This window comes from Periplaneta americana, chromosome 14 (genome assembly GCF_040183065.1).
Source record: "Periplaneta americana isolate PAMFEO1 chromosome 14, P.americana_PAMFEO1_priV1, whole genome shotgun sequence".
Lineage (NCBI taxonomy): Eukaryota > Metazoa > Arthropoda > Insecta > Blattodea > Blattidae > Periplaneta > Periplaneta americana.
In genome coordinates this window covers 147,422,109-147,443,708 of record NC_091130.1, presented here as the reverse complement: position 1 = coordinate 147,443,708, position 21,600 = coordinate 147,422,109, and the positions used below count along the sequence as shown (strand labels likewise).

At 37.8% G+C, this 21,600-nt stretch overlaps 1 protein-coding gene across 1 annotated transcript; it reads right to left on the bottom strand.

The window, feature by feature from the left end:
- Nucleotides 1–417: 417 nt before the first annotated feature.
- On the bottom strand, nucleotides 418–19,956 carry LOC138713825 (xaa-Pro aminopeptidase 3). Its single transcript, XM_069846268.1, has 7 exons — nucleotides 19,797–19,956; nucleotides 19,481–19,629; nucleotides 14,154–14,654; nucleotides 9,767–10,070; nucleotides 6,471–6,712; nucleotides 3,258–3,378; nucleotides 418–736 (listed from the first exon to the last, which is right to left on the bottom strand). The coding sequence occupies exons 1-7, from the start codon at nucleotides 19,843–19,845 to the stop codon at nucleotides 558–560; spliced, it is 1,545 nt and encodes a 514-aa protein (XP_069702369.1). The 5' UTR covers nucleotides 19,846–19,956; the 3' UTR covers nucleotides 418–557.
- Nucleotides 19,957–21,600: the final 1,644 nt, after the last annotated feature.

The window sequence follows — 21,600 nt, the reverse complement described above, 5'->3', positions numbered from 1 at the left end:
CATCATGTACTAAAAGAATTCATTTTAAAGTGACACAGATTAATTTAAAGACATTCATGTGGCAAATAGCTAACTATATCAAGTGGGACCAGATAAGAAATGATGACGTCTTAGAACAGCCGAAAATGGTGCTGATAATAGATCGCATATACCAATATCAACAAAACTGGCATCAACATGTGAACCGAATGCCATATCCAGAATCCCTAGGGTAATTTTAAATTACCAATCAACGGTAAATGACCATTGGGTCACCTTAGAAAGTCTTTGATGGAAAATTTCTTGTAGACCATAACAGTTCTTTCAGGACTAAAACATAAAAGGAAAATGATCGTGATAGTAAATTAATTAAGATTTACAAATTATACCAGTATATATTATGTTCTAACATTTTCACACATTTCTAAAAACAACTTCATACACGAATGGTGGTTACCATCTCATTTCTATTAAAAATTTCAAATTCCTTAATACAGAATCAGGACTGGCAAGAAATGACCATGCAATGTATTTTCTCACACAGGTATGATAATTTGGCACTAATCTTAAAGCTGCATTCACAGATCCATGGAGTGTGCATTGCTGATGAGTTTCTCTATGTCATCAATTTGTTTAGGGCATCCAGCAGTCAGAACAACGGGGCCTGATGCAGTGATGAGGACGTCATCTTCAATCCGAACTCCAAGTCCGTGGTACTGTGGCGGAGCCAACTTATTCAGAGGATTCACATAGATCCCTGCGAAGTGAACAAACAGTGCAATCATCAGTATCCTACGTACAGAAACCAGCAACATCAATTTATAATGTTAAATATACTGGGTGTTCAGTTCAAAGTGTGTCATGGCTCGCTGTATGCCATCATATGGCTAGTCGATGAGCCTAGAGAATTCAATTTTCCTACACTTCCGCAGAGGCGTATTACTTATGTGTAAGAGAAGTTGCCTAGCAAGTACAGCGTTCATTCTGAAGAGTACTTGCTGATATGTACGGTAACGCCGGTAGTGGCAGGAATGTGAACTGTTTGGAAACGTACTGAGGTGGGTTTTTTTTTCTTACTGTCAGGATATGGGGAGAGGGTTAAGACGATTTCTTACGTATTTGTTGACATTAACTTGGACGGTCAACATGGACACGGAGCATTTGATTTGTGTTGTGGAATGTTGCTGTACGCAACCGATGATAACAAATACCCTGCGTACGACTTGCCCGCGCAAAACACAGTTCGAAAGAGGTTATGGTAGCACACAGACCGTACAGACCGCCATCTGTTGCTACGACGTTCAAGTTATACCGTACACGTTCTCAAGTTCAGATTGAACGCCTTGATTAATAGGCAACTTCTCTGACATAAAAGCTGAAACTCGTTTCAAATCGCTGACTCACAACAGTGACGTCATGACACACTTTGAAATGAACACCCAGTATTCAGTGTGATTTACCTGCTGAGCAACCCAAGTCAAATTTCTGCCACATTCAAGACGAAGACCATCAGAAGAAAAATAAAGACGGTAAATGTGCGAATTCGAAATAAGGTAGTAGAGCAAGCGGGCAGCTTCAAATACTTGGGGTGTACAGTAAGCAGTAACATGAACTGCTGCCAGGAAGTCAAAAGGAGGATAGCAATGGCAAAGGAAGCTTTTAATAGAAAAAGGAGCATCTTCTGCAGACCTTTGGAAAAAGAACTAATAAACAGACTAGTGAAGTGCTTGGTATGTAGTGTGGCATTGTATGGGGGCAGAAACATGGAAATTACGACGAGGTGAAGAAAAGCGACTAGAAGGATTTGAAATGTGGATATGGAGAAGAATAGAGAGTGTGAAATGGGCAGACAGAATAAGAAATGAAGCTGTGTTGGAAAGAGTGGGTGAAGAAAGAATGATGCTGAAACTGATCAGGAAGAGAAAAAGGAATTCGTTGGATCACTGGCTGAGAAGAAACTGCCTACTGAAGGATGCACTGGAAGGAATGGTGAACGGGCGAAGAGTTAAACATACTTAAAAGTATGTTAATAGGCCTACCTATTTTATTACAAAATATTTATGAAAAAAATTAATAATGATTTTACAGTTAGCTACATATGAAAGTCAGGGGAAATATAATTATTAAAGTGGACAGAAAATATCTATTTAGATTTACATCCACACCTAGATCTCTCAATTTACTAGCTACCTGTGAGCAACGACCATAACAAAGGGGAGCAAAGAGAGTTACGATCGTTGACAAAGAGTATATTTGATGCTGCTGCCACCTACAGGCAAATTACTTGAAAAAAGAGTCAAATCAGATAATTTCAAAATATCAGGGATACAAGTTATGAAAAGGAGGACATTTCTTGAATTTTTAAAAATCCGCCCAGACCTCAGACAAAGGCCTAAAAAGAACATGTCCGGACAAAAGAGGACATCTGGTCACCCTAGTTCGGGGCAGAAGAAGATATCAGATGATAGACTAAACGACATTAAGATGTATGGATCATATGAGGAGACTAAGAGAAAGGCAGAAAATAGGAAAGGCTGGAGAATGCTGGATTTGCAGTGAAAGATCCGCCCTTGGGCAGAAGACTATGAATGAATGGTCTGATATGCTTAGATGGCGAAGAAGCTGAGTAGCTTTAGTTTCGTTAATAGTGTGAAATCTTAAAAGTCTCCCTAATCTTTATAAACAAGAATTAATCATATCAGGCGAGAATGGGGAATCACATTATCTTGTAGGAGAATACAGTCACTTTTTAAAAGCTGTGGTGGTTTGTAGTGAACAACTGGACAAATATAATCTCCCAACAAAGAAGCACATTAAGGTCAATTGAGAGTGGTAATAGGGAAACAGCAGGGTCTAGTTTCAATTCTGAAATGAGCAAGAATATAAAATGCTTACCTTAACTGAGTCTTGCAAACTTCCTGAGGATGAGATACTCAAGAACTTTCTTCTTGGTACTGGTATTGCACACTGAATCAATTTTCTTCACACAGAAAATAAGGCTTTAATTTACTTCTTTCACATTCAATAGTTTTCTCATAAACTACACGTAACAATATTAAAAACACAATGACAACAACAACGATACATACCTGCGTAATAAGGTGTACTGAGAACTGTTTTTCCAAATGTGGAATTTGAATATTTTCTTGAGGTTTATGTTCCTAGTTTACATAAGTTATCATAAGGACTAATACATGGCAGAAGTTTACAAGCAAGATTGTTCAAACGCTATTAGATGCATTTAATATTAGTGATTGGTGACGTCTAAAATGAACTACCTGGCTCTACGGTGATGATCATGCCTGGTTCAAGAGGGATGCTGCGTGGAATCAGAGCGGTGTCGTGCACATCCATCCCCAGGTAGTGGCTCACGTGATGTGGACAGAAACTGTAAGCAGCCTACAAGCAAACCAATAAATCTATTACAGCTAAACGAATGATTACAAAATAATGACAATAATTTGAAAATATAATCCGTGAATGGAAACAGTGAAGAGTCAATCGTATAGTCTTTAAAACTGCCAAATCAATCCAGAGTAATGAATGCCAATGCAGATCGCTGCATCCCATGCTAAACTTTGTAAAGAAACTAGCTCCATATATTTACATCAGACGTCTCAATAGGGCCTTCTCGGAGCACTTCCTCCTCTCTCTCTTTTTTTAATGTAGGAGTGGAACAGGATGTGGGAGCAGTTCGTGTATCTCCGGATGATGTCATTGACCGTGGCGTTTGAATAGACATCTGTAACCGCTACGATTTTGTCTCCATCTCCGAAGAAAGAATGTCCTTATGAACAAATAAAAGCTTTCATAGGGAAAGCGAAATTGTGGGAGTTGCAAGTTTCAGTGGATAACTGTTACCACTTCATTAATTTAAAATTTTTTACCTAATTTGAATCAAGACCAGTGTAACAAATATAATGAAGTACTGAAGGACTTGAGAAAAGAATTTGAGAGGACATATCATAACAATACCTACCTTAACAATCAACAAGTTTAACTGTAATTTAATTATTATTATTTAATTGAATTTTATTTTATTAAATATAGTATGAACTTAAAACAAAGAGAGATATCAAAAACCATTTACTAGAAATGAAGTATTTTGTTGTTTAGTCAATTGTCCGAAGACAGGTCTAAACCTCACATGTGATATCAACAAGGCACCACTTATGAGGCAACTAGGCCAGGAGATAATGGGATAGGGTAGCCAGTTCCTTGTGCTTAAATAATTACGTAACATGTATGGCTCTTCATGCTTCAGATGTCTTCTTTTTATTCATAATATATAATTAGAAAATACATTTATTATTATTATTATTATTATTATTATTATTATTATTACTTACTTACAAATGGCTTTTAAGGAACCCGAAGGTTCATTGCCATCCTCACATAAGCCCGCCATCGGTCCCTATCCTTACTGTAGGGATTCGTAACAAGCTGTTTTTTACGGTGATGGGTTGTTAGCCCTTCGCCCAACCCCCAAGCTGGAGGACCACCCCTTATCGGCTGTCCACGACTGCTTATTCAATATATTCGCAGCTACCCTCCATATCTGGAGGCCGTCTCCTCTATCTGCAACATGAGGACGCGCCGTGCCGTGGTGACAGGCACCCACCATACATGGATTATTATTATTATTATTGTTATTATTATTATTATTATTATTACTGCAAGCGACTTAAGAAATTTTATTCTTTCTGAAAACAACCGTCTATTGTGACAGTACAACTCAAAAGTGCCGCTTTGTGGAATTTCTCCCGCGACAGTTACAACTTAGCTCACTCATGCTTGTAACATAATCAACAATCGGCTATCTTCGGATATTGTGCTTATCTCTTCAGTTGACTACGCTATCTACATTTGCTCTCTGTAACAACTTTTATGCGTTGGCCTTGAGATGCCTGATTTACATATACAGCTAATCGAATGGAGTTGGGCACTCAGCGATGTTCGCCATAACAGAATCATAGCTTAAGGCAGTGGTTCTCAACCTTTCAGAGACCGCAACTCGGTAAACTCTTTTTCTATAAGACGAGGACCCAGTCCCAACATATTTACAGAGTCATACTGAAAGTCCTGAGCAACCCAGTAAAGGGGGGCCGTGACCCAGCGGTTGAAGAACACTGGCTTAAAGCATCAAGTAACTAAAACACTCCTTGTTCCTAGCAACAGTGACATGAATACAAAGGATAATTTTGTGCATTAAATATCAACATAGCAACCGGTTATTTTATTAGGGTGTTGCTGTTTAGTCAACTGTCCAAAGACAGGTCTTAAACTCGTAAGCAATACCCTAGATCATATATGTAACAGATAACTCCTCGCTACGTTAAAATCTGCAGTACAGTAGAACCTCTATTATCCGTGGTAATGAAGAGGATGGACTGAACAGTTGATCGAAAAAATCGGATAATCCGTACCATGAAAGATTCTGTAATTTCCTCCATGGTCTTGTATTTAAGTCGCTAAGTAATGGGTTAGAAGTTCACTATTTTAAGTCTGGTTGTCAACGACGGGTTTTTAAGGGGTAAGGAATCCCTTTGTAATGACTGTCTCAGGAAAGATAGGAATAAAATTAATGAGATCTCATGTTGTATATTTACATACTTTTTTACACTTTATACTTGTTTCTTTTATTAAATCGCGCAGTTGTAACTTCAATCTCGTATTTTGATGCGAGATGAGCCACAGTTTCTCTTTCTCAAACCATTCAATTATTTCTATTTTTTTTTCGATACTTAGCACAGCACGTTTTCTGTTAACACCCGTGGAAGACATTTTATATACAAGTTATAATATAGAACTGCAATTCGAACAGTAGACAATGCTGTGTGACAATGAAGACTTGTAATAACATTCTGTAGCAAAAACATATGTAGAACCTACTAATATGATGTACAAAACAGTACTTCATATAAGTTATTTATTTCTGAAAAAAAAAAAAAGAGAGAGAAATAGACAGTTGGATAATCCGCCAATCGGTTAATAGAGTGACGGATAATCGGGGTTCTACTGTACTTTGAAGAGAACAACCGCCAGGATCGCCACCCGTCCGCCGTAAACGAACACGAGATGGCAGCACAGTCGCTAATGCAATTCAAATGGGTATTATGACGTGACTCCTTATGTAACAACTAGATGGCAGTGTAGTAAATCTGACAAAAGTTGTTAACCTCAAAGCCTATAACCCCGACATATCTGTTACATATATGATCTAGGGCGATACCAATAAGGAATCATTCAAAAGGCAACTAGGCCAGGAAATAATGGGGTAGGGAGGCCAATTCTTTTCCTCCTCCATTGCAAACATCGTCGATTAGCTACATATTACACTAATCACACTTCAGGTTGGATAAAAATATTTTTCCCCAACTTCTTAAAGTCACAAACCAAAACTCAATCAGGCTAAGAAGCAGAAACAGGCCTGACGTTCAATTATTATATCTTAGCTAGCTTAAGATTGTTAGTTCAAATAAGAAACTGACCCTTGAAAGTTCATCTTCAGTAGAACGTGAAGAGAGAACGCCTAGTTCCTGCAAGCGCTGTCCCAGCAGGCTACACATGCTGTGGAAGAGGCTGTCCAGTGTTGGAAGAGAGGCGCACAGCCTGATCAGGTCGGTCTGCACAGACAGCACAGCCTCATACAGGTCACGCTGGGGTTGAGAGAACTTCCCACTCACAGGCCACGTACGTGTGATATCACTGCTGTACCCATGGTACTCACAACCTGCACACAAATATCACAATACCATTACCAACTTAACACACTTGAGACGGTTCCTCGTATAGGATAAGGAGATTTTCATTAGATTAGTATTTCGTGTTAATATTCTTATATGGATAGGATGCGCGGACGTGTAAGTTAGTTTCAAAATCTGAGACGGAAGTAACAGGTGGACAGGAAGACCGAAAGGAAGCTAGATGGACAGGAAACATGTGTCCAGGCGTGGAGTTGACTGATGAGGGAATGTATGGACTTTGCCTGCGGGTGGTCAGTAAGATGACGCCAAGCCAGGTTCCAAAAGAGATGATCTGGTATATGTCAGAGAATTGTCAGGACGCCGGAAGTAGGAGATGTTCTAGTTAACGAACAATTTTTGAAGAACGCGTCTTAAGTGACGTAAGTGTATTCATGGCCAATCAGGATTCTTAATAGAGGCACGTGATATATAGATAGGAGGGTGAAATTCTATGTTTGGTGGTTGAAAGTAGGGGATAGATTTGGCAGATAGACAGAAGGCATATAGAACGCGTACGGAGAAGTTGCACTCCACATATTCTCGGCAAACCTAACTCGGAAGTATAACAATTTACGGACTTAGAATTTTTTAGTGGGTGTAGTAAGAAGTCGTGTGTTGCATTATTATTATAAGTCTGAATTCTTTCCTCTCATCACGTTATCAACTGTCCGTTATATTACTGGTGTTTTATAGTACAAAAGATATAATTACGTGAACTCAGAAATTAGTATACCAACTTGCGGGAAGTGAGAGCGAGATATTATACACTTGGACGCGCATTTCTGCTAACCTGAAACGAACACTTAATAATAATAATAAACGTTTTCATAGTTCTTACCAACAACTTCTGGTGTGCGCCTACATCATTTCAACCTACGAGCACGTCTCCCAAACCCCATGTCCCGACCGTTTTTGCAGCTGACTTGGGAATCTCATACCTCTACCGGAGTAATCTCGAGGAGGCTGGCGCCCAAATTAATCAGTGTACATAGTTAATTATTGACATCGACGTGCATCCTCGAGATACTTTCCATATATGACGGAGCTGGCAGCCGAGGGCAAGGAAAGGCGTCGTGGGCAGCAACGACGACGAGACGACCGCTGCATATTTCGGCGCCCCAACGAGGTCCGACCGCTTCACACTTAAACTACTTCAACCATATGGATACTAAGAAACGACAGGAGAGTAACTTTACTATGCAGTATATCTTTATGTAGAACTATAGTCCGGGTCAGCCTAACCATTTTTACTCCATTACTACATATGCTGGTGGATTGTGGTGATTTTCTAGTTTGCAGGTTGAATTTTCTTTTGCCAACTTCGTTTCGAAATTCGATACTAAAAGATACTACAAATGGTAGTGATTTTGTAATTGGTATGTTGGCAGTTGAGACAAATATCGACAATATTTGTCGGTACTGGAGTTCCATGAAATTAAAATTTTACTAGATTTCTGAGCTGGTTACTAGACGCTAGTGAAATTTGAACATACTAATAATTAATTAATATCAGTATTAATATTAATACAATATGTCATTAGGAAAGTTCAGGATAACAGAGAGGGTTTGAAATTTAACGGGTTACATCAGCTGCTTGTCTATGCAGATGACGTGAATATGTTAGGAGAAAATCCACAAACGATTAGGGAAAACGCAGAAATTCTACTTGAAGCAAGTAAAGAGATAGGGTTGGAAGTAAATCCCGAAAAGACTAAGTATATGATTATGTCTCGTGATCAGAATATTGTACGAAATGGAATTATAAAAGTTGGAGATTTATCCTTTGAAGAGGTGGAAAAATTCAAATATCTTGGAGCAACAGTAACAAATATAAATGACACTCGGGAGGAAATTAATCACAGAATAAATATGGGAAATGCGTCTTATTATTCAGTTGAGAAGCTTTTGTCATCTAGACTGCTGCCAAAAAATCTGAAAGTTAGAATTTATAAAACAGTTATAAGTTATTACGGGTTGTTCTGTATGGCTGTGAAACTTGGACTCTCACTTTGAGAGAGAAACAGAGTTTGAGGGTTTTTGAGAATAAGGTTCTTAGGAAAATATTTGGGGCTATGAGGGATGAAGTTACAGGAGAATGGAGAAAGTTACACAATGCAGAACTGCACGCATTGTATCCTTCACCTGACATAATTAGGAACATTAAATCCAGATGTTTGAGATGGGCAGGGCATGTAGCACGTAAGGGCGAATCCAGAAATGCATATAGAGTGTTACTTGGGAGGCCAGAGGGGAAAAGACCTTTGGGGAGGCCGAGACGTAGATGGGAAGATAATATTAAAATGGATTTGAGGGAGGTGGGATATGATGGTAGAGACTGGATTAATCTTGCTCAGGATAGGGACCAATGGCGGGCTTATGTGAGGGCGGCAATGAACTTCCGGGTTCCTTAAAAGCCAGTAAGTAAGTATTAATATTAATGCATAATAGTTATTTTATGTGTTGTGTTGTGGTTATAATTCAAGATTATAGTCGGGTAAGTTTTCGCAGTTAGTAGACTACTAATATTTCATGTGGTCAAACAAAATACATTTTTAGGTCTCGTGAGTCAATTGTTTAGTCAAACCAATGAATTTCGTATTGCCAGACAAAATATTTGACATGTTGATCCCTTTCTCGTATAGTTTGTCTACGAGAATATGTTACAAATTATTGAATTATTTAGAATAACCTTCCAACATAAAGTACGGTAAGTAAATAAGTCATTTAGTATGCAGGATCGTGTGGTGTCTGGTAACAGTTGGCAACACTGACAAGACAGCAATATTTGCTGTTTAGGAACTGTTTTTATGTGACCCTCACTATACATGTGAGTGTGATCACACAAAGAGAATACTAGGAGTACAATGGGACACCAAGAAGAACAAGGGCAATTATCTAAAGTTCGGAATAGTACCATATTTACTTGAAAATAAGAACCCATCAATTGTAAGACTCTCCTAATTGTTTTTAAGTACCGTTTTATAAAAATATTTTGTATATGAATATTAGACCCTTAACATAGGTCTAAAGCATTAACTCACCAGCATCCATGAGAACCATTTCATTGTCAGACACAACTTGGTTGTTGTTGATGTAGTGAATTATGTTGGCTCGATCCCCACCGGCGACGACGGGTGGGTATGCCAGGTACTCTGCCCCTCTCATGCGACACTCGTAGTCAACGCGTGCAAAGAGCTGATGTTCAGTGATGCCAGGGTAGGACGAGGCAATGGTTGAAGCTATGGCATCGCTGGCTATCCTACAGGAAGCCTTCATGAGCACCACTTCAGCCGGTGACTTGTACAGACGGAGGCGATGGATGAATGGCTTCGGCGACTCCCACATCTAGATGCAAACCAAGGCATCGGCGCACAAGTTCAATTGACGACCTGAGATGAAAATCACGGCAACTCCACTATCAGCCAAATTTACCCATAGGAAATTATTATGACCAGAATTAATATAATTCTTTAACAATGAAGGCTATTTGGAGTTGGTGAGATCATAGTAGTAACAATGTAGACCCAGAAACAAAAGTTGGAGCACCTGAATTTTCCCAAGTTCCAGTTATAACATATATTGTACATAAAGGCGGACTGAAAAAAAAAAAAAATTCCGAAATTCAAAAGGTAAGGGTGTACGAAAGTTGTCTTGTAGTCTGTACTATAAGCAGTAAAAAAACTAGGCCTCTGATTACATTTTTTACCAAGCCATGGGAGTTCTAAAAATTAGTGTATGAAGTAAAATTTGCATTTATTTATTTTCATAATACTTCGGTGCAAGATCAATGGGGCTTAAATCACTTTTTTTTACAATTTCTAGTTTCTGAAAAGCTATTAAAAAGAAAAAATTTCATTTTTCAATAATTGGTATTACAGATTTGTGTCTGGGTGGAATACAAGTCATAATACAGTGAAACCTCTCCTTACGGACAACCCCAAGATATGGACATTCCTCATATATGGCCAGATTTTTATGTCCCAACTGAAATAATATAGAAATAATGATAAATTTAACTCTCGTTTACAGACACTCTCAGACACGGATACGGACAGCTGTTTCACAGTCCTAAAGCTTGCTTTACCTCCTGACTGCGGACAGAACTTGGATTTCAAAACCTAATGTGTTACAAAAATGGAAAATTTAGTTTTGAGAACTGTACAGAAATTCCTTAACACGAAAGAAGACAATAAGGCTATCACTAGCCCAGCCAGCTACCCTTGTTAGCTGGAAGCGGGTGGATAAGCAAAGTCATAAAATTTAACCTGTCTGATGGGTCCAAGGTTCTCGAGATCGTGAAATTGTATTCGACACATATAGGGTTAGTAGGATTATTCTCTTCACTTCAAACAGCTATTCTGTTTCGAGAGACATGGCACTTGAATGTAAAGTTTAAGTTGTTGTTGTTGTTTTCTAATGCCAGGCGTTTGACAATAAAGTCATTTGACCTCCTGCACTCTAATATTTTTCAAAGATATTATCATGACCAGCCAATGAAGCACAGATTTTGAGGTGTTCCGAATCCATTTCTTGGTTTGAGTTGCACAATGGGCAGTTAGGGGACTGATATATTCCAATTCTATGCAGGTGTTTGGCCAAACAATCATGGCCTGTGGCCAATCTAAATGCAGCTACAGACGATTTTCGTGGCAAATCGGGAATTAACTGTAGATTTTGATGCAGAGAGTTCCATTTTTTCCCCTTGGGATTGAGTTATCAAATTTTGTTTGTTGAAGTCTAAGTATGTAGATTTAATAAATCTCTACACAGAGTAATACATAGATTTAGTAACAGGTCTGTAAGTAGCAGTGCTGCCCTTCTTTGCTAAAGCATCCGCATTCTCGTTTCCCAGGATTCCACAATGGGATGGTATCCATTGGAATACAATTCTTTTATTGAGTGATATTAATTGAGAGAGCATTTTAGTTATTTCTGCTGTTTGAGATGAAGGTGTGTGTTTAGAGATGATTGATAGAATAGCTGCTTTGGAGTCTGACAATATAACTGCATTCCTAAATTTATTGATGTGGCATAGAAGATTCCTGAGACTTTCACTTATTGCAATGATTACACCATCAAAACTTGTTGTTCCATATCCAAGAGATCTATAAAGTGAGAAGAGACAGCACGTAACACCTGCACCGGCACCTTGTTCTCTGGAGATCAAGGATCCGTCGGTGTATAAATGAAGCCAGTTTTGTGGAGGGTACCTAATATTAATTGTCTCTAAAGACAATTGTTTCAGTATTTCAGTGTTTACTTCTGATTTCAGTATTTCTTCTGTTAAATTTAGATTATATTCTATATTTCATAGAGTTAAAGGGTTTGGTTTAATTTGTAAGTTTTCTTTTAAATTCGGGATATTGATTTTCTGTTTTAATTCTTGAACAATGGATATGAAACTTTTTTGAGTTTTCAATCTACAGAGAGGACTGTATGAATGCCAATTGTTTCCTGGTAATCTGATAAGTTTTTCATATTGAATCAGTACTTTTTCGTCTGTAAAGGTTAAGTTGAAAACTGTAAATTACAGTACTGCATAACTATAGACCTAGAATAAAATTGCATGGCACAGTACTGTATTTTTCTTTTTCGGTCTTATCTACTGTAGAGCAAAGTTGCAAAGAATGTACCATAGTATACTGTATTTAAAATTAAATTAATACATTTCATTTAAAGCATGAAGGGATACATAATACATATTATAAATTTACTATTAGATTGGGGAGCCTCCCTCCCAATAAAGGACACCTCCCAGATGCGGACAGATTGTTACGTCCCTTCGATGTCCGTAAATGAGAGGTTTCACTGTACAGTAAAATGATCAATTTGCCTAAGCCTTATTTTTTAACATTTTGTCGGTATTAACGGTTTATATCGACATATGACCTCAGTGTCATCACTATGATATACTGGAGAAATATTATGTTGACTACTTAAAATTATTATGCCTCTGTACTTCAACTAACAGATGCAAACCAGGGTTGGGACTTTACATGTAAAAAAAGGTTATTTGCATTATAGTAAAATACATGTAAATAATGCGTAATTAACGTAATAAATGTAAAAAACGTAAAAAACCTCCAAGAACTTTTATTTTTATTCTTTTATTTTGTACAGTCTGTGATAAAAATTTACCGTTTGAATTTCCAACCTAGTTTATAACCTGAGGCTACCAATTAATGTTAAACAAATGAAGACCTTAACAAGATTTTGCAGTAGGCTACATACCGAATGAAGTGAACATAAACCAACAAAGATAGTAATGATAGTGGAAGCAAAGCTTGAAGAAATAAGTTTATTTATGTTCTGACATACAAAAAGTCTATTCAGCCATGCTTCCCAACTCTTTGATGATTAGTCATTAACCACATAAAATTTGGAAAGTTACTATATTTAACTTAATGAATTATTGTGTTGAAATCATAATAATTACCTTAAACTGTTATACTACAAAAAGGCCTTTATCACTAGAATCGTTTACTTTTAAAACCCCACAAACAACAAAAACAAAACTTTTGGGAATCAATAAAAACTATTTAGTTTAATTAATTTTATTTTAATTGTCAAAATGTATTTAACAAGTGATATTAGTTGCTAAATGTTAGGTTTATTCACTATTAGTTGCGTTTTATAATATAAGTGTATAATAATAATCCGTGGCGCTACAGCCCGTGAAGGGCCTAGACCGACCAGCCGACTGCTGGCCTCACGCCCACATGCCGAAGCAGAGGTGGACGATCTTCCAACCAGAATGGAGGTATCGTGTGGTTAGCACGATGATCCCCCCAGCCGTTTAGCTGGCATTCGCAACCGGATTTCGCTACCTTTCGTAGCTCCCCAAGTGCATCACGATGCTGGGTGGGCACCGGTCCCATACACTGGCCGAAATTTCATGAGAAAATTTCTTCCCCCATGAGGACTCGAACCAGCACGCATTCCGTAATGCGAGTCCTAGGCAGGATGCCTTAGACCACGACGCCACGGTGTGGGACATAAGTGTATAAAGTCTCCCAAAAAATAAATTAGTTAGGATGTTATGGGGGTTTTCCAACAAACAAACTGAAAGGAAGCAAAGCATTGCTATTTTTCTGAGTATGAGAGTGAATGAAAGTAAGTATAAACAATATTATAATTTGTGAAAACTATAGTATAAAATTAAAGAAAAAAATTTTTTTTCTGCTGCAACAGACATTTTTCTTATCAGGAATTAAAAGGAATGACGTAATAGATGTTTAGATTGTCAGTACCAATAAATGTTAGTATATTACGCCGTGTATAGAACGGTTTTCTACATTACGTATTTTACATGTAAATTACACATAAAATACGTACAGGTAATTTACTCGCCCAACCATGGTGCCAACACTGTATTAATGAGGAAGCTTGTAAGATTTATGAATGGACTAATTACAGAATGAGATGTACCTTACTCCAAGTATCTCCTAGAAATTCACGTAGAATTCTGTGAACATCCGGTTGGAATGGATGCATGAAATCGTACCACAGGATGAAGTTCTGACGTTCACGTGTAAAAGACGTGATGAACAACTCCAGTTCAGTCAATGGTAAAGCCTGGTCCACGCCGAACAGTGAAGGCGCGACTTCTACAGCAGTACGTGGTCCATCCCACAGTTCTGAGTGCGTGTCGCGCTTGCGAACAAACAGAGTTGATACGTGGTCATCTCCTCTCAGCCCGGTAAGCACTAGAGCACTGTCCGGTTCCAGGCAACCACTCAGGTACAGGAAATCCGTGTTCTGCCGAAACACGTACGGAATCTTCTCCGTCATATACACTTTTGACGCTGAAGGTATCACAACAAGGTGATGCTTCATGCTGTGGTCATGTTTCGAGGCATGCCTGTGAATTCCCTCCATCAGTCGAAATCTTCTCTCTCGAAATTCGTCCTGTTTTATTCCAGGCAGAAGCTGAAATATTAAAGTGTTATGAATAGATAAATTAGAACCATTATACTTGTTTTTTTGAAAGGTGGGACATGACAGTTTAGCGGCCAAACTTGGAACTACAGTGCTATATTGTCAATATGGACTACCACACTGCCAGCTGATGGAAGCTAGCAATTGATGTTATGATGGCTGACGTTAAAACATTCATTGACAATTGACGCAAAGGTAAGAAAACAACACAAAAATCGACAGAGAATCAAAGACGAAACGTACCAATAGGCCTACTAACATTGTGTGCACAATAAACGTCGCCAAGAGAGCTATTAAGCACTCGCCACGTGGGAACGGTAAGTTTGGCAACTCAACCGTTGTTACCATACAGCGTATTCCGAATCTCACCGGTCCGGTGGCATCAGTGACGTCACGTTGCAGCGAAATAAGGAACAAAACTGCTGGAAGGATCGATGGCTGTCATGGCGACTGTACAAGTTGTTGTCTGTGCTACGCTAGCAAAATTTTGCGAAATTTTCGTACTCCCATCTCGTTCAAAGAAAAGAGAGCATAAACAACTTATTTCTTGAACCGGTAGTAATAACTGGTCCGTTGACATGTTCGCTCATAAGCCATTAACATATTGTTTTTACGTTGTGCTCATTACAAACAATACAGCAGAACACACCGCCATGACACAACAGTGCACGATGTCATTCGTCTGCTAATTCCCGCCCTATACAAGAACCAATCAGATTCACTGATGGCGGCTGATGGAGACTGCCACCACCTCTGCAAGTTGATGGCACCGGTGCGACACCGGGGGTGCATCAATGACGTCATCGGTGGAATTCGGAACACCGTGATGCCATCGGATTGCTCACCGGTGAGATTCGGAGTACGCTCATAGCAACAGGCCTACCACGCTACGTGACATTCAGTTGTTTTTCCGATCGCAACGCTCCTGTCATGTCCTATCTTTCAAAAAAACAAGTATAACTCCAGACGTTTGAGATGAGCAGGGCATGTAGCACGTATGGATGAATCCAGAAATGTATATAGAGTGTTAGTTCGAAAACCTTTGGGGAGGCCGAGACATATAGTCAGGATCAGCTTACTTAATACCCCAAGGGTGAAACCTAATCATTTTTCCCCTATTACTACATATAATAGTGAATTATAGTGATTTTCTAGCTTTCAGGTTGAATTTTCTTTCACCAACTTTGTTTCGAATTTCGGGTACAAATACTACAAATGCTAGTTATTTTCTAACTGTTATGTTGGCAGCAATAATTTCGGTTTGCAGTATAGGAAACTGATGAAAATGCAAGTAAGGAAATACATTTTTAGGTTAGGTCTCATGAATCGTACACTCTTTAGTCAAGGCAATAAATTTCATGTCAGACAAAATATATTTTAATATTATAGATCATACTAGTCCTAATTACCAACATAATATGCCAGGAAGTCCAGGAGGAAAACGTATTATTTTATAAATTATTGAACCATTTAAGAAACTCCTCGCAATATAAAGATGAAATGTGGTAAATATAACCAAGACATTGTTATTGTTAATAATATATTACTATTATTATTATTATTATTATTATTATTATTATTATTATTATTTCAGTACCATATGTAGCATTGTGATTTTACCCTCTTTTGTGATATCTGATATTAGTTGGCAACACTGAAGTGACGGCCAAATTAGACTTTTAGGAACTAAACTTACGTGAACCTCACTATAGATAGGAGGATAATTTTAAAATGGATTTGAGAGAGGTGGGATATGATGATAGGGACTAAATTAATCTTTCTCAGGATAGGGACCGATGGTAGGCTTATGTGAAGGCAGCAATGAGCCAGCTGGGTTCTGTAAAATCCATTTTTAAGTAATTAAGTATGTAAGTTATGAGTAGATGAACACTGTATGCTCTCATCATGCTGAACGTAGCTAATTATAGAGATAATAATAATAATAATAATAATAATAATAATAATAATAATAATATATCCGCAATAGGAAAAGAAGTCACTCAATGCACGTTTATCCCTAGATCATATATGTAACAGATAACTCATCGCTAGGTTAAAATCAGCTGCACTTTGAAGAGAACAACCACCAGGATCGCCACCAGTCCGCCGTAAACGAACACGAGATGGTAGTACAGTCGCTAATGCAATTCAAATGGGAATTATGACGTGACTCCTTATGTAACAACTTGATGGCAGCGTAGTAAACCTGACAAAAGTTGTTAACATCAAAGCCTATAAGGCTGACCTATCTGTTACATATATGATCTAGGGTTTAACCGAACCTTATATGCACAGTAACTACAGATTGTAATGGAACATTAGATTTCTGTAATCTCGAAAGAATGCCTGACGACATTTTTGCTTGGCCTAATAGCATGCATTGCTCGTGTTTCAAGTTTAGTTTTGCAGTCTTGACACTAGTTCGAGCAACAATTGGGGACTTCGTCTGGATGGAGTAACTTCTCGTAGCCTTGGATTTCAGAGAGTTACTTCATCAAAGTGACTGTCTGTAAGTAACAAAGATTGAATTCTCCAATACAATTCATTCAATATACATGTTACAAGGGCTTAAATTAGCAATAGCCTAGTAATTATCAAAATTATAGCAATTCGCGTCATGATTCAAAGTTAATAGTGATCACCAAATTACAATAATCCATGAAGGCATTAGTATTATCTAATGTTTGGAGTGTCAGAGCCATTATATAGTACGATTTTTCAAAGGATCCCCAGTCGGTCTCTTTTGTTGCTAGAAGAACTTCTGCACGGTCCACCCCGTCATTAAGGGACATGTGCGGAAATTTCTAGGCGCGCAGTTGTCACGTTTTACATTGACTTCGCCCCACGTGGCGTGGGTATGAAACAATCGTATATTTATTTCTATACAACAAATTGTACTTTCATTCAATCAATCACGAATTAATGAATGATTAATTTTGAGTTACTGTGTGTATAAAGATACGTTTTAGAATCGTTGTACGGTCAACTTCTTCAAACTAATATATTTCATACTTAGACTACATCAATAATAATAATAATAATAATAATAATAATAATAATAATAATAATAATAATAATAATAATAATAATAATAATAACACAGAAATAATATTGTCAATTTGTGTTTCGTGTCTAAATTCGCAGCGAAATCTGAAATGTTATGTAATAAAATATGGCATTTTTCTTCTCTTACCTCTATTCGTCGTCACTCTCTCCTAAAGGAATCACAAATCTCTCTTGGTTACTGCCCTGTCGTGTTTCATATAATTCCCTTCCGTTTTAATTGCATGTTGAACACAGGAGGACCAATTATGAGGACCGATTGTTGCAGCTCCAACATGCAGAAGTTAACACACTAGACTCAAGTCGGGATAATATTGTTTTTCCTAACATAAGACTTCAGTTGATGCCAAAGATCGACCTGGTTGGCGCAGTTGGTATAGCGCTGACCTTCTATGCCCGAGGTTGCGGGTTCGATCCCGGGCTAGGTCGATGGCATTTGTGTGCTTAAATGCGACAGGCTCATGTTAGTAGATTTACTGGCATGTAAAAGAACTCCTGCGGGATAAAATTCCGGCACACCGGTGACGCTGATATAACTTCGGCAGTTGTGAGCGTCGTTAAATAAAACATAACATTTAACATTCCCAAAGGATTTAGAACACAGTGGTACGGAGGAAATCATAACACTTCATGTCCATATGAGGCAGCGAGCTCCTCCACTGCATGGCTAATTTGATATCCTTGATGAGGATGAGTATTATTGTCCTAATAAAGTTAATTATGTCTTTAGAATTGCTGTTCATCTATCATTGCTATCTTGGGGTTGTAAAAAACTAAGTAATGTAGAATATACTCCAGGAAATAATAACAGTAATAATAATAATAATAATAATAATAATAATAATAATAATAATAATAAAATTACAGAAGACTTTCAAACAACAAACGAAAACACTTGTGAATTGTTTGGACATATTAAGAAAGACTGCAGTTAGTGTTAGCATTCAGGGGAGAATTGGCAACATTTATGTTTGCCTCAGAAAGCGGAAACAGAGATTACCACATCCCCCGAGTGGACAGAAAAGGTTGGGGGGACCGTCTTACTTCAAAAGACAACCGCTCAGCGTGCGGTAGCCTCTGTCTTTAACTGGGGATCCAAAGAGCGATCCTACTATACCTTTAGGTAATTCTGGAGGACGACCACGCCAAGATTTTCGAACTTTTTTTCCTCGATTTTCGAAAGGTAACACAAACCCAAATTTCGGAAAAACATAATTTCGACAGTAACCTAACATAACCTATCACAATCTAAACTAACGTAATCTAACCTTAACAAAACTAAGCTAAACTAACATAACCTCACTAAATTACTCCGATCGCTACCAAGCCTACCAACAAACGTAACATTACGCTACCATCCAAAACTACGTAAAACTTTAAAAATCTAAAACATATAAAACTATAGTCTCCGCAACAATCTACGCATATAAATGGGTCGGGAATTTAATAGCCTATAGGATAATTATTCATGCTCAGAACTTCTAAAATCCAAGGAGAGGTTTTCCTCCAGAATGAATGATACTTATAGATAACACAACTAAAACATCATTACCATACACCATGCACGAAATTAGGCCATTTTAACCCGTTTCGGTCTCAGCTAAACAGTCTAGAAGTCTTCACTATTCACTAAAGCATAGATTCTGCAATTTCTTTCTTCTCTCCTCAAATGTTAGTTTATCGCGTGAGATTTTGCGCACAAAATCGACAAAACATTTCGAATGAATTGAACAATGGCAGTAAATAGTAATTACCTCTCCTTCTTGTATTAAATGTGGATGTGAGGAATGAGTAGGTTGACCATGTTTCATTTCCTTCACCTGCCATTGTCTCGATGCCTTTGGAGCTTTTATAGTAGTTTTCGTAGAACAAGAACATGTGCTGGTCCATGAAAATCCAATACCTAAGTCAAAGGAGGATTACAAAATAGACAAAATCGTAAATATTTACATATTATTATGGCAAAATTATTCACTGAACGTGCATGTACTGCATGTCTACATTATTGATACAATAAATTACTCTAATATGTTTGCAGATATTGATATCAATATATGAAATACCGTGTACCTGTCCTTAATACTGAAGCACTAACAATTTGTCGAATTACAGGTATCATTTTGTACCATCGTTATTATTTTCTATTAACTCTATTTGCACACGCACACAGCTGATTATAGTAAACAGGTCGGAATTTCATTATTGCCAAATTCGACACTAAATTGACCACACAAAGTATAACCACCAAATTCCCCCAGAATATTAACCATTAAAACTGCATAAATAGGAATAATTTTTCCACAATTTTTTTCCTGACGAACAGTTTTCCGATCTTCAATTATGAAAGGATTCTCAATTTACGAAAACAGTCGACATTTGTAGCTTACAAACATTTCTAATAGGTAATGCAGACACCATTTTTTTAAAGTATGCAATAAACCGGATATGCAACAGGTCACATGATCGTTCGCAGTGCCAAGTTGTGGCGTTAAATTTAAAAATGATTGTCGTTTGCCGTATGAAATTTAATTTATTGGTACTAAGTCATGTACATTCATTATGCTTCACATGAACAGCGACTCATATTCTAATATTTAATAGTTTTGTTTTCCTAATTAAATTTAACTTGTCTCACCTGATATATCACGTTATAAGTACACAATTTTATACGTTTCATCATTTTTGCACACATTTATTAACGCAGTGTTTTTTATGCTCTTTTAATATGTTTTTACGATACTTGAAATGCCTATTTGGTGTACTTGCTATTTTTACGTTCACGTATATTTAATTTCATATACTACCTGATGATGCCGGATAAGGCGAAAGTACTTGTAGCTAGCAACTACTTGTTTTTACATGCTATTCATTTACTGCATGATTCATAATAAATAGACAGCCAAATAAAGGTTCTTTTTATCATCATTTATTTGTTAGGCCTATGTAAAAATGTTATGTTTTATTTAACGACGCTCGCAACTGCAGAGGTTATATCAGCGTCGCCGGATGTGCCGGAATTTTGTCCCGCATGAGTTATTTTACATGCCAGTAAATCTACTGACATGAGTCTGTCGCATTTAAGCACACTTAAATGCCATCGACCTGGCCCGGGATCGAACCCGCAACCTTAGGCATAGAAGGCCAGCGCTATACCAACATGCCAACCAGGTCGACAGGCCTATGTATAATTAAGACAAAAAAAAAATAGCATTTCTGAAATTTTTGTTTGTATGTCTGTCTGGATGTTTACTGAGAAAACAGTGATAGGTACAAATTATTTGGATGTGTTGCAAAATTACACTGTGCCTCAATTACCTCTTAGAACCATTTTCAAGCAAGGCGAGGCCTCACCCCACTTTGCGAGAATTTTTGGAGGAATTCCGCAGTCGATGGACTGGAAGAGAGGCTCAACCACTCGCTTAGCCTCCACACTCCCCAGATATGATCCCAATGGACTTTTTCCTATAGGGTTTTGTGAAGGACCAAGTGTACAGCACTCCTGTGGAGAACTTAGATAATTTGCGACGAAAGATTTATCAAGTCATTGCCAGTGTCACACTGCAAATGTAGTTGAATACCTGCATGGAGGTGGAGTATAGGTTGGGTATCTGCCAGGGCACTGCAGGTGCACATGTTGAAATTATTTTAAAGGTACCGTAAATGACATGACTTTCTCTATCAGGCAATATCAGTTTTTTCATTAAGTCTGGCTTACTTTAAAATACAGTAGAAACCCTATTATCCGTTCTAATGAACAGGGTGGGCTGAACGGTTAATTGAAAAAATCGGATAATCAGCATCATAAAAGATTTTCGTAAATTTAGTGAATAATGCTTACACTTTCGTAGTTCCCTCTATGGTCTTGTATTGAACA

Coding starts and splice junctions, on each gene's coding strand:
- LOC138713825 (XM_069846268.1), bottom strand. CDS start 19,845: ATGATACCTGTAATTCGACAAATTGTTAGTGCTTCAGTATTAAGGACA. Junction 19,630..19,796: donor TGCTTCAGTATTAAGGACAG/GTACACGGTATT, acceptor CCTTTGACTTAG/GTATTGGATTTTCATGGACC. Junction 10,071..14,153: donor TAGGAGATACTTGGAGTAAG/GTACATCTCATT, acceptor GTTTGCATCTAG/ATGTGGGAGTCGCCGAAGCC.